The sequence below is a fragment of the Jatropha curcas genome, chromosome 7 (assembly GCF_041381405.1).
Source record: "Jatropha curcas cultivar XTBG-Jc1 chromosome 7, XTBG_Jcur_1.0, whole genome shotgun sequence".
NCBI classification, from domain to species: Eukaryota; Viridiplantae; Streptophyta; class Magnoliopsida; order Malpighiales; family Euphorbiaceae; genus Jatropha; species Jatropha curcas.
In genome coordinates this window covers 22409198-22426705 of record NC_143157.1, presented here as the reverse complement: position 1 = coordinate 22426705, position 17508 = coordinate 22409198, and the positions used below count along the sequence as shown (strand labels likewise).

At 31.6% G+C, this 17508-nt stretch overlaps 2 protein-coding genes across 2 annotated transcripts; both read right to left on the bottom strand.

Annotated features, from left to right (window-relative positions):
* Nucleotides 1-2194: 2194 nt before the first annotated feature.
* LOC105644287 (beta-amyrin 28-monooxygenase-like) lies at nucleotides 2195-8925 on the bottom strand. The gene is made up of 4 exons (XM_089724225.1): nucleotides 8905-8925; nucleotides 7895-8747; nucleotides 7481-7804; nucleotides 2195-2358 (listed from the first exon to the last, which is right to left on the bottom strand). Exons 2-4 carry the CDS (start codon nucleotides 8391-8393, stop codon nucleotides 2195-2197), a joined length of 987 nt encoding a protein of 328 aa, XP_089580351.1. The 5' UTR covers nucleotides 8394-8747; nucleotides 8905-8925.
* Nucleotides 8926-10404: 1479 nt separating this feature from the next.
* Nucleotides 10405-12866, bottom strand: LOC105644262 (Transcription factor TFIIIC, tau55-related protein). The gene is made up of 5 exons (XM_012229555.4): nucleotides 12694-12866; nucleotides 11963-12088; nucleotides 11533-11583; nucleotides 11303-11354; nucleotides 10405-10736 (listed from the first exon to the last, which is right to left on the bottom strand). The coding sequence occupies exons 2-5, from the start codon at nucleotides 12083-12085 to the stop codon at nucleotides 10549-10551; spliced, it is 414 nt and encodes a 137-aa protein (XP_012084945.1). The 5' UTR covers nucleotides 12086-12088; nucleotides 12694-12866; the 3' UTR covers nucleotides 10405-10548.
* Between the last annotated feature and the right edge of the window lie 4642 nt (nucleotides 12867-17508).

The window sequence follows — 17508 nt, the reverse complement described above, 5'->3', positions numbered from 1 at the left end:
AGTTAAAAATATATAGAACTAATTCAAGTCAATTAGCTATTTTATGTTTCCTAAGAATTTTTTTTTAAAATTTTTGTATAGACAAATTTAGTGCAATTAAAATCTTCCCGAATTTCGACATTATTATTTAAAATAACTACAAACTACAGCTGTTTGTGCTACAAGATTAAAATTGTAAAGTTGAAAAATTAATTTATACCTATTATTAATTAGGCAAATTATTTAGCCCCTTTATTAAAGGGAAAATTATATTTTGTTCCTATACTTTGACATAATTAACTGTTTTATTTTTTTATTTAAAATTACACAATTTTATTTATATAGTTTGGATCCTATTATTTGAGATTTAAATCGCAAATTGCTGGTGAAATTACAAAACTAATCATATTTTGTTTCTTTATTTTGATATAATTAACTACTTTGTCTTTATATTTTAAAAATTATATTATTTTATTTATGTAGTTTGCATGCGTTAATAACTCAAATTTCAAATAAAAGATGAAAGGATAATTTCGTTTAACGGAGATAAATTATAAAAATAAAATAAAATAATTTTTAAAATATAAAGATAAAGTAATTAATTATATCAAAATGTAGAAATAAAATAATATTTTTTCCTTTTGTTGTATTAGTCCTTAAAGAATGATAAGAAGAAACTTAAACTTAACCCATCAAATCCATTAAATTCCGGTAATGCACTAGTGAATTAATACCGCACAACCAAATCTCGTTAGTTAAAAATTTCAGTAACACATTAAGTATTAGGTTTAGCCAAAGGACATCTACGGCAACGATTTTTGTGGTACCGCTGACTCGTTTCGCTGACTCGTTTTGATTAAGATCAAAACACTATTTTTATTATGATAATTATTTTTATTATGATAACGTAGGTTTATAGGAGTATTAAAAGTTTAAGAGAGCGGATGATGAAACGTTACCCCTTTTAATATTAGGATAAAACAATTGACAATTTGTTAGGATAGCTAATAACTATTAAAACAATTATTTATCCGATATATCTAAGGTGAACTTATTAACAGTGAGATGAAAAATTCTTGGCAATTCACCTCTTAAAGAATTCATAACCAAAATGAAAATTTGCAGTCTAGAAAAAAATTGTCCTTGTAAAGAAATAAACGATTCTGCCAATTATGTTAGCTTAATTACTGGAAAAAAGAAATCCCTTAAAAGTTGTATAAAATTAGAACTTAACGTGTGTTAATGAGATAGGTATCCCAGTGTATTAGATTAGAACTAAATTTTGATTGTACCAAATCCGCTCATTAAAGACGCTCATATCATGTATTTGTTTCATCCATACTATGCATTGATTACTTGACTCGAGTTTAACTTAGCGATATTAATCTATGAAATTGTTGAACATCAATTCATAATAACTGATTTAAGTGGTAAGATATACTTGAGTGGACCATCTCTATATAAAGTCATAGATTCATTATGCAGAAAAACATATATAGAGATGAGCAATTATAAATTCAGAACGAGATTAATCAAATGTCCGAAAAGGATATTAGGATTCTCATGAGAAATTTTTTTTTTAAACATTACGTCATGGCGTTGTAAAGCTGCAGGATTTTTAAGGTCGGGCAGGATAATTTTATCTAATATTGATGTTTTATGTTGAAAAAGATTTATCTATATCGATATAAGAGTCAACTTGTACACCAAACTAATAAAGATAAATCAATAACATTTTTTAAACAATTCATTTTTAATTGCCTTGGTGTGTAAGACTACACCAAGAATTTTCCTTTTCTTGATCCATATTACGTATGTTGTTAAATAAAATTATGATAAAAAAATTAAAATTTTATGAAATTAATTTACAAAAGCAATATTGATATCATATAACACGATGGCTTACACGACAGGATAGTTATTTCTTCAACTCTCTAAATTGGCGAAAACTCTTACTGTAATACAGCAACATAAGAAAATAATCTCATATTTTTTCTTATAAATCCTAATTCGTCCTAAAACCATTATTAATTACCCGGTTGCTTTAAGTGCAAGTAAATATTTTTATTTATATATTCTTTCAAATAAAAGTAGCTGTAAAAGATAAAAAAATAGAGAAAGTCGGTAGGTAAAACCATGAAGTTTGATGGATTATGAAATGATCAGTAAGAATAAATAGAGAATGCAAAATGAGAAATGGAGGATTAAGAGATGATTAATGTGCGTGAGGATGGAGATGAATGGGAAGGCCTTTAGCACGTATTGGAAGAGGATCAACGATAACGTTCTCTTGAGGAAGCAACTTGTCCCACATGAATTTTTTGAGGATGTCGTGCATGAAAACCAGAATTTCCAATCGAGCATATTCTTTACCAGGGCGTTGTTGTGGGGTTCCTCCGACATGTGGGACCCACACACATTTGAAAAGAGAAAAAAAATATATATAAAACACGTTTTTGTTTTTGTTTTGGTGGCAGTCAAAGAGAGACTGCCGAACAAAGAAGAAAAAAAAAAAAGGAAAAGTGGATGCGTGATTAACGCGTCCACTGCGTCCCCTTCTCCTATAAAAAGGAGAAGGATTTTCACTTCAAAGTGTACAAAAACAAAAACAAAAAAAAAAAACGAAGATTATAATTTTAGGAAAGGGTTCCTAAAATTGGAAAAGAGAGAAAATAGTGAGGATTGTAATTTTGGGGTGTTTTTGGGAAACACTTAGAGTGCCACTATTTTTTGTAATCTCTTTTGTACCTACTATTTTTAATAGAAGAATTATTCGGAGTTTTTGTCCCGTGGACGTAGCCCATAACAGTTGAAGGGTGAACCACGTAAATCTTGGTGTTCTTATTTTTCATCTGGCATTTACGGCCCCACTCGGGATAAGTTATAATCCCAACAACTGGTATCAGAGCCTTTGGTTGGTAAATTCTATCAAAGTTACTATTCACGTGAATAGTGAATTTCGTGAATAGTGAAATTTTGGCAGATTCAGAATTCAACATGGCTAACGACGGGGCAATGATCAAATTGACGGATTCGAATTATTCAATGTGAAAATCCAGAATGGAGGACTACCTCAATTGTAAAGATCTGTATGATCCAATTGAAGGTGATAGTGCAAAGCCGGAAGAAATGAAAGAAAGGCAGTGGGAGAAATTAAAAAAGCAGACATTAGGTACAATACTCCAATGGATAGATGCTAGCCTGTACAACCATGTGAGAAATGAAAAAGATCCATTCTCTGGAAGAAATTGGAGAATATGTACGAGGCTACGAATGCTCAAGGAAAAGTCTTCATGATGCGTAAAGTCATGAACTTGAAGCTATCAGAGGGACGATCAATTACACAACACCTGAACGATTTTGAAGGACTCGTAATTGAGTTAGCAGTTAGCGGTATGTCCTTAGAAGACGAGATGCAAGCATGCCTACTGTTGGAATCTCTACCGGATAGCTAGGATACTCTTGTGGTATCATTGAGTAACTCAGCTCCAAATGGTGTGGTAACGATGTCTATGGTAAAGAATAGACTACTTAATGAAGAATTACGAAGAAGAGATGTTGCCAGTACCAGTTCACAAGCCTTTGTCACAGAGAATAGGGCCGGAGCAAGAGTAGAGGTCCAAGGCATGTAAAGTCAGGTTGTAGATCCAAGTCCAGAGAGATGAGAAAATGTTACCATTGCGGTAAGGAGGGTCATCTCAAAAGAAATTGTCGTTTACTCAAACAGGATAATGCAGACCGAAGACAGGAGAATGACAGAAATACATCTGCTACAGTCTCAGGAGAAGATGGTGAGGTGACTTTAGTCACTCATGATGCAGATTGTTGTCATGTTGGAGATGCAGATACCGAGTGGATAGTAGACTCCGGTGCTTCATACCACTGTGTTCCAAAAAGGGAATGCTTTTCCACTTATAAAGCAGGAGACTTTGGCACCATTAAAATGGGAAATAATAGTGTCTCGCAAGTGGTGGGAATCGGTGATATCTGCATAAAGACAAATGTCGAGTGCACATTAACACTTAAAAATGTGCGACATATTCCCGATCTTTGGTTGAACCTGTTGTCTGTGAGTGTATTGGACAAGGAAGGCTATCACCATCATACATGTGACGGTAATTGGAAACTCACCAAAGGGTCTTTGGTGGTGGCGAGAGGAAAATTATGTTGCTCGCTGTATAAGACGCACGCAATAATATGTGCGGGTCAACTAAATACAGTTGCAAATGATGCTTCACCAAATTTGTGGCATAGGCGGCTGGCACACGTTAGTGAGAAAGGGTTGAATATGTTGGCTAAGAAGTCCCTCATACCATTAGCCAAAGGTAAAATAAACCCTTGTGATTATTGTTTATTTAGGAAGCAACATCGTGTCTCATTTTTGAAAAGCTCTAGAAGGAGAGACAACAAGTTGGAGTTGATACACTCTGACGTATGTGGTCCCATGGAGGTAGAATCACTTGGAGGAAGTAGGTATTTTCTTACCTTCATTGATGATTTCTCACGGAAAACATGGATATATTTGTTGCGCACAAAAGACCAAGTATTCAAGCACTTTCAGCAATTCCATGCTATGGTGAAAAGGGAGACTGGAGTGGTCTTGAAGTATTTGCGCATGGATAATGGTGGTGAGTATATCTCTAAGGAGTTTAGAGATTATTGTAGTCAGTACGGTATCAGGCATGAAAAGACAGTTCTTGGTACGCCTCAACACAACGACGTTGTTGAATGGATGAATCGCATCATTATTGAGAGAGTCAAATCCATGCTCAAAATGGCCAACTTACCTAAGCCATTTTGGGGAGAACCTGTCAATACTGCTGTCTACCTAATCAACCAACTACCTTCAGCACCATTGGATTTTGATATCCCGGAGAAGGTCTGGACAGGTAGAATATTTCATACTCTCACCTGAGGGTATTTGGCTGCAAGGCATTTATGCATGTTCTAAAGGAGCAAAGATCAAAGCTTGACGAAAAGTCAGTTCCTTGCACTTTTGTTGGTTATGGAGATGAAGAGTTTGGCTACAGGTTGTGGGACCCATTGAAAAAGAAAGTTGTCCGGAGACGAGACGTAGTATTCCACGAGAATGAGATCGTGGCAGATACAACTTGTGAAGAATCCACAAGTGATGGTGTTATTGATATTACACCAGGAAGCATTCCTACAGATGATGCCACAGGAGGAGGAATGCCAGAATCAGAACAAGAAGAAGAAGAAGAGCCAGTCGTAGGGGATCAAGAGACAATTGTAGATGATAACAGTGATGCAGAGGGTGTTGAGCAGGGGGAGCCAGAAAACCCCATTCCATCAGAAGGAGTTGAACCTTAGTTAAGAAGGTCAACCAGAGAATGCCAACCATCTACAAGGTACCCTACTTCTGATTACATTTTGATTACTGATGAGGGGAGCCAGAGAGCTTTCAAGATGTGAAATCTTGCAAAGATAGAGATTGCTGGACAAAGGCCATGCAAGAAGAGATGAATTCTTTGAAAAAGAATGACACGTATGAGCTGGTGAAACTTCCAAAAGGGAAGAGAACACTTAAGAACAAATGGGTGTACAAACTGAAGAAAGATGATGGCAACCTAGTGAGATACAAAGCTCGATTGGTCGTCAAAGGCTTTACTCAAAAGAAATGTATTGACTTTGATGAGATTTTTTCACCAGTTGTGAAAATGAGTTCTATTCGAGTTGTGTTAGGTCTAATAGCCAGTTTGAATCTTGAGTTGGAGTAGCTTGATGTAAAGACCGTATTCTTGCATGGGGATCTACAGGAAGAAATTTATATGGAACAACCAAAAGGTTTCAAGGTCAAGGGAAAAGAGGACATGGTTTGTCGCTTGAAGAAGAGCTTGTACGGGTTGAAACAAGCACCGCGACAGTGGTATAAAAAGTTTGATTCTTTCATGGTGAATCAAGGATACAAAAGGACAGATGCAGATCCTTGTGTATATGTTCAGAAATTTTCTGATGGTAAATTTATCATCCTTCTCTTATATGTTGATGATATGCTAATCGTTGGACCAGATGCACACATGATTAGCAGGTTAAAGAGAGATTTGTCAAAAGCATTTGACATGAAGGATTTGGGATCGTCAAGGTAAATTCTCAGAATGGAGATTATTCGAGACAGAAAGTCCTGCAGGTTATGGTTATCGCAGGAAAAATATATTGAACGGGTTCTAGAGAGGTTCAATATGAAAAATGCTAAACCAGTTAGCACTCCGTTTGCCGCTCACTTCAAGTTGAGTAAGAAATCCTACCCATCAACAGAGAAAGAAAAAGGAGATATGTCAAATGTTCCATATTCTTCAACGGTCGGAAGTTTGATGTACGCAATGGTGTGTACGATACCAGATATCGCTCATGCAGTTGGCGTTGTGAGCCGATTTCTGTCAAATCCCTAGACGACACATTGGGAAGCAGTAAAGTGGATCTTCAGATACCTGAGAGGAACTTCAAAGTTATGTTTAACTTTTGGAGGTGAAAAGTTTGCACTTGTTGGCTACACAGATGCAGATATGGCCGGTGATCTTGATAAAAGAAAATCTACATCAGGATATCTATTTACATTCTCAGGGGGAGCTATTTCATGGCAGTCAAGATTACAAAAATGTGTTTCGTTATCAACGATCGAAGCAGAGTACGTTGCAGCAACGGAAGCAGGAAAGGAAATGCTTTAGTTAAAACGATTTTTTCAAGAATTGGGTGTGCAGCAGGAAGAATATATAGTTTATTGTGATAGTCAAAGTGCGTTAGACTTGAGCAAAAATACTATGTATCATGCACGGACGAAACACATTGATGTAAGATATCATTGGCTTAGACTTGCCATTGAAGAGAAGCAGTTTCAGTTGCGAAAGATCCACACAGACAGAAATGCTGCAGATATATTGACAAAGGTCGTTCAGAAGGAGAAGTTCGAGCTATATGTCAAAGTAGTAGGGATGGAGAGTCCCACCATGTAGTCGGGAGGGGGAGAATTGTTGTGGGGTCCCTTCGACATATGGGACCCACATACATTTGAAAAGAGAAAAAATATATATATATATAAAACACGTTTTTGTTTTGGTGGCAGTCAAAGAGAGACTGCCGAACAAAGAAGAAAAAAAAAAAAAGGAAAAGTGGACGCGTGATTAACGCGTCCACTGCGTCCCTTCTCCTATAAAAAGGAGAAGGATTTTCACTTCAAAGTGTACAAAAAAAAAAACAAAAAAAAAAAAACGAAGATTATAATTTTAGGAAAGGGTTCCTAAAAATGGGAAAGAGAGAAAATAGTGAGGATTGTAATTTTGGTGTTTTTGGGAAACACTTAGAGTGCCACTATTTTTTGTAATCTCTTTTGTATCTACTATTTTTAGTAGAAGAATTATTCGGAGTTTTTGTCCCGTGGACGTAGCCAATAACAGTTGAAGGGTGAACCACGTAAATCTTGGTGTTCTTATTTTTCATCTGGCATTTACGGCCCCACTCGGGATAAGTTATAATCCCAACAGGCACATCCTTGGCCCTCCTCCAAAAGGAACAAAAGTGTAAGGTGCAGGTCCAAGCCCATCGAACCTTGATGGGTCGAATTTTTCAGGGTCAGGGAAACGTTCAGGGTTTCTGTGTGTGGAATTGGCACTCCAGTAAAGCTTCCATCCCTTAGGAATGGTACAATCAGCATAGGTGAAGTCTGTGATGGCCTCTCTGAAGGCTCCTTGAAGAGGAGGTGCAAGTCTCATAACTTCACATGCTACTTTCCATGAATATTTCATCTTTTGTATGTCTTCCCAATTTAATAGTTCTCCTGCTACTTTTGATTTTGCAATTCCCATTTGTTCTGAAAATTAAGCATACAAAATTTAAAACCCGCATATATATAATTAATAATAATATTAATCAATTACTTTGAAACTTGAAGATTGCTTACCCTCCAAGGCCTTCTCATATACTTGAGGCATCTCTGCCAGATACTTGACAACGAAAGTAATGGCAGAACTGGCTGTATCGTGGCCTCCAATAAGCAATCCAAGAATTTTATCTGCTATTTCCATTTCACTCATGAACTGCCCCTTGTCATCTACTGTGGTTAGCATGTGAGACAATATATCTGGTGTTTGGGATGCCTTGTTCTCTGCTGGATCAGTCTTTCTTTGCTTTATAATCTTTAACAGCTCTTTTCGAACCAAATTGGAGGCCTTGATCCCTCTGTTGAAAGATGTTCCTGGCAAATCTATTGGTATTGCTATAAAGGCAGATGCCAAAAAATCGAATGACTTGGCCAACTTTTCCACTTGCTCTCGATCTTCCATGCTGAGAAAAAGCCTGCAAGCTAACGAGAAAGTGTACATCTTTGCCAGAGGGAAAACAGTCACTTGCCGTTTGTTATCCCAGTCGAATGCGAAATGTCTTTGTGCAACTACTTCCATTATACCAATATATCTCTGGAGTGCTTCTGCCTTCAGAAATTACAGAAGAAGCTTTCTCATTCTTATGGATTCCTCTTGCGATGATGTTTATTTAGAGGAAGGGAAGATTTTGTTCACAAAGCTGGGCCACCATACGGTCACCAGTTTGTTCTCATTGGAGAACAAGAAATTATTTCCGGCTACTCCACAAAACACTGCCGCTGGTTCGCAGAACAATGATGTCTTAAAAACTTTGTTCGAGTACTTTGACATTCGATCGAATATGAACTTCTCAAGCTGACCCTTTCGACCTGTGGTCAAGAATCCTATGCTTTCACCGATGAGAGGCCAACCGGTATTCCCAGGAGGGAGATTCTTAATGTCGAAGGTGTTGGAAATTTGGTGCTTGCAGACGATGAGTGAAAGAGCGATGATCAATAGGATGGCAAAGGGAATAACAATGACTTCCATGATTGATGAGTCCATCATTACTGAGAAATCAAAGTAGTTTTTGTGTTGGATGAAAAATTGCTGAGAGACCATGTGGTTTATATAGGAGATTGCTAAGTAAAAGAGTGACTAACCTGCATACAGAAGAGTTTAGTGGCATCCAATCCTAATATTTCCATATGAATAGGTGAAATTTCCAAATTCTACAAAAATAGATCGAATTTCCAAGTAAAGTCTATAAAAAAGAATGAAACAACCCAGCCCTAGTGTGATATTGTCCGCTTTGGGTGCCAAACCTGGCCTAAACCCTCACGGTTTTGTTTCTGGGCCAGGGAAACCTCCGCTCTGCCAGCCCAAAACGCGTCACACTAGTTCAAGGTTGCCACCCTTTATGTATAGGACTTCCACCTTGTGCGTAGTCGATGTGGGATTCGCCTAAGGTGTTGTGCCCCAAACCTGGGATGTCACGAAGAAATCCAACTCTTTACAAAAAAAAACTATCATTCTCCTTGAATGTTTCAATTTTTTACTTATTTAACTTATTTATTTTATCAAACTTGACCAAAACTACTTAAAAATTTTATTTTTTTTGGAAAATATTTTTTTATTATTGTATTTTTTATTTTAATATTTTTCATCTTTTATTTTATTATTTTTTAGCATTTTTTAACTATCTAGGAAAGAGAAAAATTCAAGTTAAATATCCATTTATTTTATATATTTATTTTAATCAAAATATAAAAATTATACAACATAACGTAAATATAATTGGTATCTATTATTTATTTTTGTAAAATTACTATTTCAAGAATATTTAAAAAATAAAAGACAAATAAATTTTCAATTGTAAATTTATTGTAATATGATTACGTGAAGTTCGATTGCATTGCATGTTTTAAATTAATCATATCAAACATAAAATTAATTTACAAATAAATTTCATATTTTGAATTCATTTATATCAAATAGAATACAAGAGAATTAAAGATTAATGTAATTTAATCACGTAATGTTTAAGAAAGTGTTTCCATCTTTGCATAACTAAATTTTGTAATCAATTGCCTGGAGTGTTTAACTTAACTAGCTAGCTAGTTGGAATTGGTGATCGAAAGGTGCTTTTTGATGTAAGAAGTTCAGTGCACCATCGAAATTGCCCAAGAGGTAAGAGATTTGCCCATTCTAGTAAGCTTAATTACATTTTTCTAACATACTTCTAAGGAAAATGCGTGGCCCCAATTTTAAATTTTAGGTTTTTTTTTCTACCAAATGGTTTGAACTTTGAAGCCATCTTCAAAACCATTTGTTAATCCATTTTTAATTTTTGTTAAAAATAATTGGAATTAGAAAAAAAATAAAGAATAACTTCAAGTCTTCAGGCCTGGAGACAGGAATGGAGCCATGTGTTAGAGGAGAAGGCAATTGAAATTTAGCTAAACAGAATTTTCAGTACAGATATTCTTTTAAATATAGATTTATGGGACATATATATATATATATATATATATATATATATATATATATATATATATATATATATATATATATATATATATATCCAAAATGAATAAAATTAAGACCCAAATAATTATGAACAAATACCGTAAGATCAAAATCTAACTGTTATGTACATTTTCTACCTTATGCATGTTTTTTCTCAATAACTAACCTTATCAAACTAGGCTGTTGGAAAACAGATACAAAAACCTCAGATAACAGTAAACAAATCTTATGTATTCTCCTCAACTGCAGCGTCTTGGCCATCATCCAACAACAATCTAAACTTCAGGATCTTATGAAGGCGAGCAACAGGCCTCACTTGCTTACTTGGAGCTTGATTTGAATCTATTATGTATTTTCCTGAGAAAAGGTTTACTTCTGATGGCCCTGTCTCTTCATGAACCACCGGAGGACCTTCTGAAAATACATGACACTACAACAAGTTCCTAAGCAAAGGTTCATACATAATCATGGAATAAATAAAAAATATTTTTGCAAAAATAGCAGGATTTGGATGCAACGCAGTAATATATATTGAACATAATGGGAAGTCCAACAGTAATTGGCAAAGCTATGAAAAAAAATTACATGTAAATGGGAGGCAAAGGTAATTCCTTTTTGCTCTTATACATTTGAGATGCGTAAGTAGTCCTATGCCACAGCTAGGACCAGCTTAAGTTAATAGAGAATATACATATACTCTGCACTCACAAAATAGATGAACAAGAGGATTTGCAAATTTGGTGAAGTTCCAGCTTATTTTATGCAATAGAACGATTGAATGTCTATTTTAATTGCTATAACAATCAACTGAAAGGCCAAATCTTAGACTTCTCCAGTCCCCTTAGTTGTCAGAGCATAAAGCTTATTATGCAGGAGAAAGTTATGTCGAGATAAGTCGGATTTATTTATCAGTTCAAGTGAGTCAATTTTCCTGGCTTCATTACTTTATTTCTATCAAGAAGAAAAGCAAATGAGCTTACCGTCTTCAGAGAAAACCAAACATGTTCCTATTGTTTCTTCATATTCTCCAATCTGTGAGAAAAAAAGAGCATTAACCACGAGAACTTAAATTCATAAACCATGTATCAGTCTTGTTAGTTTCCCACCCAACTAAGAAAAATTTCATGAAAAATTGCATGCGCTAAAATACAATGTGAGCACAAAAGTTTTATAACCAGAAAGAACATCTGCTACACAGCTGACAACTCACCAGCTTCAATTTGCCATCTATTATCAGTGTCGGATTTAAAGTGTCGAGACCCTACAGGCCAAAAAGCAGCAGAACAAAAGAAAATGAAAATTCTCGACTAGAAAGTAATGGAACCTGTTTAACTAATAAGGAAATGATAAATGGCAATGAAAAGGCAGATGGAGGTCATATTTAAGGAAAAAAAAAAAAAGGCAGAAAAAATTATAGAAGCCATCATCCTCCATTTTAATTAAACAAAGATTACATGCAACATGCAGAGAAGCAGCTAGTATAAAAAATGTAAATAGCCTTGGCAATTAATTCCTTATCAAAACCTAAACAATGTCAACCTCTCAATTCAGATCAGTAGCTGCAAGATATATATGGTATTGTTAAACAAACAAATTGAAACATATCTAGGAGCTGCACATTGTAGGGATTAAAAACATACAGATAGAACATAAGGTGCATCTGGAGGAATGTCAACTTGCCCAGAAATAGCATCAAGATCAAGCACTACATATTCTTCTTCTTGATCCTCTTCATGACAACGGCGTGTCAAGTCCTCCTCCATTACCTATATGCACATATAAACTGTTCATTCACCAAATTACATAGCTTGTAGGATTCATTCATGCCAAGCAAGCTGTTAATGAGAGAACCAATATCAATTTATACCAAATTTTGTATTAAAAAAAATTGGATCCCAATATAACAGTATACATAGACTTCCTGCCTGACTGGTTCTGATTAAATTTGTTAAGCACACAGAAGTCACAAGGAAAAGAAGTCAAGCAACAGAAACAAGTGTTGTTTTAAGAGAGAAACTAAAAAAGAATTAAATTTAATTCCATTAGAGCCTCAGAATTCTTACTCTCCGTACTTTAAAAAAAAATATCGTTACAAAGGCGTTCAAAAGAAGAAGATTCAGAAAGCTCAAAACAGTAGAAACTCCCAATTCCCAAAACCACAAGATTAAGACCCTAAAACAAAATCATCTGTTTTAGCCACCATTATTGATTAGCCCGAATTTAGGTTTTCATTATTATTGCTTTTGTGAGGTGAGTAAGGCAATGAACCGAAATTAAAGAGAATGTTAAGCTGCAGAAACATTCAAAGACGTAATCTTTAACAACAAATTCCAAATCTGAATATGAAAAAAGAGTTGAGCTTTTTGTTTACCTTCTTATTCTTCCGTTTTTCGCTCTTAGCAGTTCACTATCGTCTCTATCTCCTCTTAATTCTTTTCCGCCTTCTCTAGCGATGCCGGCGCTGTGCGTTTTAGTCTCGGCAGAAGATGGGAGGTTGGATTTGTATAAATTTCCTGGAACTTGGAGGAACTGGTAGGGGCTTATACGACATCGTTTCCTGGAAATTGTTTGAGATTTCATAATTTCGTTTTCTCTGTTATTTTTATGGCATGTGATGCATGTTAACTATGCCATACATTGCATTCGATTAACTTTTTTATTTATATAATATTAAAATATAAATGCTTATTTAGATTATAATAAATACAATGGTTAAATAATATTACATTTTATGTATATTGTAAAATATTTTTTTTTAATTATACATCTTGCACTGTAATATCTCATTGAAAAAAATTTAATATAATTATTTTTTTCCGTTAAAATAGTAATTTAAATATGAAATATGTCATTTGTATTCTTTTCAATATATTGGTTCATATAGTTTTAACTATATATTACTTTCATTTTCTGGTTAAGTACCAAATTGATTTATAAAAATTATCATAGAGCTTTTATTTTAAATTTTATAATTAATTTATATGTTTTATTAATAATTTTTTCTGTAATCTCTTTTAATAAATAAATATACTTTAACAATGGAATAAGAAATCAATCTATTAAATCAAATTAAATATTTACAAATAATAATAATTTTTATTTTTTAGCCAACCAAAATCATGAAATTATTTTAAAAAATTATTATAAAGTTATATTCCTTACTAAAAAAAATGAGATTTGAATTAATAAGATATCAATATAACTATATTTAAAAATAATAATATTTTATCTTATTTTTTGTCAACCAAATTAGAGTGCAATTTATAATTAAAGAAATTTAACCATACTATTTTTAAATTAAATTTTGAATTATCTAGATATATTTGTTTAAAATAAATTCAAAAAATGTAAAAATTTTTAAATACCTCATTTTTACATATATTTATTAAAATGATAATAATGAAGATAAATTATAATAATAGTAAATAAAAATAAAAACAATAAATTATTTAAATTATTAAATTTTTTTAAAGGATTAAATTATTGTTAATAATTTATATAATAATAGAATGAAATAAAGATAATTAAAATAATAAGATAATAATAATAAAATTTTAAATTTCGAAATTCTAAATTATCTCTATGTATTTATATATTAAAAAAAAAAGTTAAAAACATATCCAATTAAATTATAGAGATATTACATATATTTTTATGTTAAAATTTTTAATTTGCTATTATTAAAGTTATTTTAAAATATCTTAAATTTCACAAAGATTATATCATAAATCTCATTATTTTCCTACCACATTCTCATATTTATACATAGCATACTATAGATAGATATATATTTCTAAATTTATATATAGTATAAATAGGTAGACATTAATTATTTTATATTTTTTTATTATCAAGACTTATATTTAATCATAATTTTAATTTTCATAAAAATATTGAAATAATAATAATAATAAATAATAAAATAATTGATAATTGAATAAAATATTTAATATAATTTGGTTTTCTTACATATTCATATTATTTTCTATAGAATTTAAATAAAGATATTAGAATATTCAAAAATTGAATATAATAATTTTAAATTTTAAATTTTTTTATTAAAAAATTTTATTTTTATCAAAATAAATTCTAAACAAAACTAATTATTTTTGATGGAAAATACATAATTATAATTATAATAAAAACTAAATTAGACCGACTTATGAGGGTGAACATAAATTAAAATTTGAATGTATAAATTGTTAGACTTAAGATTATAACAATTTATATATAAACACAAATTTAGAGAATTTGAAAAATTAATTACAATTGTTAAGGAATATTATTGATAGCACAAAAAATTACATCAATATCAAATTAAGATGAATGTTGATGTACATTTGACATAAAACTATTTTATATTTAATTGGACATTTTAGATTGGAAATTGATTTTTTTAAAAATACCTTTTTATTATATTCAAATAATAAAGCAAACGTAACAGTGTTATGTATATTTATGTTATGTAATATATTGTTTTCTAAGTCATATGGATAAATTTTGAATAAGCTTCTATTCAAAGCAATAAAAAGAAAAATTGATAATAACCCAATTAAAAATTGTAAGTACATAAATATAATTAATTATCCAGAAATATAAATTAAGAATTAAAGTAATTTATTTATTTTCTCATATATTCAGGAATTGGCTTTTAGAAAATAAACATTGAAAGCATAATTTCAATAGTAATAATAAAAGTTAACAAAATAAACAAAATCTATAGGTTAATGGGTATTCAACGTACTTTTAATAGTGAAAGCAAATAAACTATTGAAATACAAATAATGGAGTAGCGATGAATTTTTAAATTTTACTAAATAAAATTATCAATTTATAACAGTCATGTACTATAAAAAAGTAATATATATTGTTATAATTCCAAAATAATAGATTGATTGTGTAGAAAAAAAAAATGCAATATGAATTTATATTCCCACAAAAGTTTTTTCCACATTTGTACCGGTTAACTATTAGAATTGAGAATTGAATAAATTGTGAATTGTTCCTTATAGCATGTGTTGGATATAAATGATCAACTTCATTTTGGGGACTACTGAAAATATATAATAATAAAATAGATTAAATAATAATATATAAATATAAATTAAGGGATATTAGACTCTCAAATAAACTCTAATTAACAGATAATGTATGATTCTCAAATTTCTTACCCTAATAGAATTTATCTTGAACCCAATATATATATCCCAAATTTACTCCAAGCAGGGAACAATTCACAATTTACTCAATTCTTAATTTTGATAATTAACAAATGGTGCGGTGAGAATGGAACACACCTTTTTATACTCTATCAAATAGGAGCTACCTTTTATTTTTAAAAAGACATACATATAGACCTTTTATTTTTAAAGAAGATATATATACGGTAGAAAAGTTTTGGGCTTGGAGGGGACGATTTTTGATTCTCAGGTAGTGGGACTATGTTTCCTTGCGGAGAGAACACCGGTTATGAGGTAAGTGAATATTTACTTCTTGGATAAGGAATGATTTAATTAATATTAAAACTTCAAAAATTGGATGATGTGTTTCCTGTGCTAGTTGAAGCCGTTTTTAATTCGGTTTTTCTTTTTCTTTCTTGTGTTATTTTCTTTTCCTTTTTTTTATCCCCTCCATTGTTCCTTGGATATATTCATAAGAGGCATTAGTTCTCCATTGAAAAAGGAATTACTTGAAATAATATATGCTAGCATATGGACACAACTAGGCAAGAGAAACTGCATATTGTTGCACGTGAATAATTGAAAGCAAGACAGAGATACAAAAGTGTACCTTTTGTGAGATTAGTATCCAACATCATATAGACTAATACCTTCTAAGTAAATCATCAGCTAAGTGCAAAAATTATAATTTTGACTATAGGATATCCTTAAACCCATTGGTCATGCAGAGGAACATGCTTACAAAGTCACTAATAATAATTCAATTTAAACAATAAATGAATATAAAGCAACAATCTAGAGAGTAAGAAAGTAAAAACTAAAAGAATTGAAAAAAAAAAAAAAAAAAAAGTGTTAACTATATAAAGTTTTATTGGATATTGGAAAGGTAGAAAACTAAGCTTTGTTATTTTATTTGGTATTTCAGCTAGCCCAATAACATTGTTCAGTAATCAAGATATTCTTATTTGATATACAATTAGACTGCTTTGTGATTTTATCGTTACAATTTATTATATACATATACATATATATAAGACCTTGGTATGATTCAATGATGGAAAAGAAAACTGCAGTAAAAGTTAGCAACAACTTTTACATATTATGAAGAAAATGTGTATTCCTCTTGCTACTATTCAACAAAAAGGTATGCTCCATATCCTACTTTTAAGAAGATTTATTTTTGAAATATATTTCTATCTATTTAATGGGTTTTTATCTTATGATCAAAACTAAATTGGACATAAATTAAATAAATTGAGCTTAAATACTTTATAAATATGATAGGAGTTTCTTATGGATTGGATAATGATTCATACTTAAGCTCAGTATTCAATATGTTCATATTTTATTTTTAAAACCAATAGCGTCCAATATCTCATTAAAGAAAGAAATATTTGTTCATCTTAACTTTGTCCATAAAATTTATTTGTTTCTTGTGGGAGTTTAAAAGATATCAAATGAGAAATAGTTGGCTGCCTTGATAAAAATTAAATTCCTTTTTATATATAATTTGGTAACTGATTAAGCTTGAATTATTTTATTATGTCAAATTAGATGTTTAAATCAAACCATTTCCTACTTTATATGTGAAGATTAGACAATATATATAGGGGGGGGGGGGGGGGGTTAGCAACATTAATCATTACTATTAATTATATGTGTAACTGAATTAATTGTTTCACTTTATAATGTCTAATCTACTTGTCATTTAACAGTTTTTACAAAAACATATCCCAAATTTGATCTATTAATCATGTTGATTAATATTTTGTGGGCAGTACTATAAATTGAAAATCCATGTTTTCTAACTATTACTAGTTGAACCCTCTAGCCTATGAGCGTTACACAATTATATTCCTATATGCAAATTGTGATAATTTTCTCCCTCAATAATTTCTGAATGAAAATGCAATTGTGATAGCTTAAATAAAGTTGTTTTATTTTTTGAGAGGAAGAGCAATTTATGAGTTGATTACGTGGTAGTGTTCATAGTATTAAAATTATTT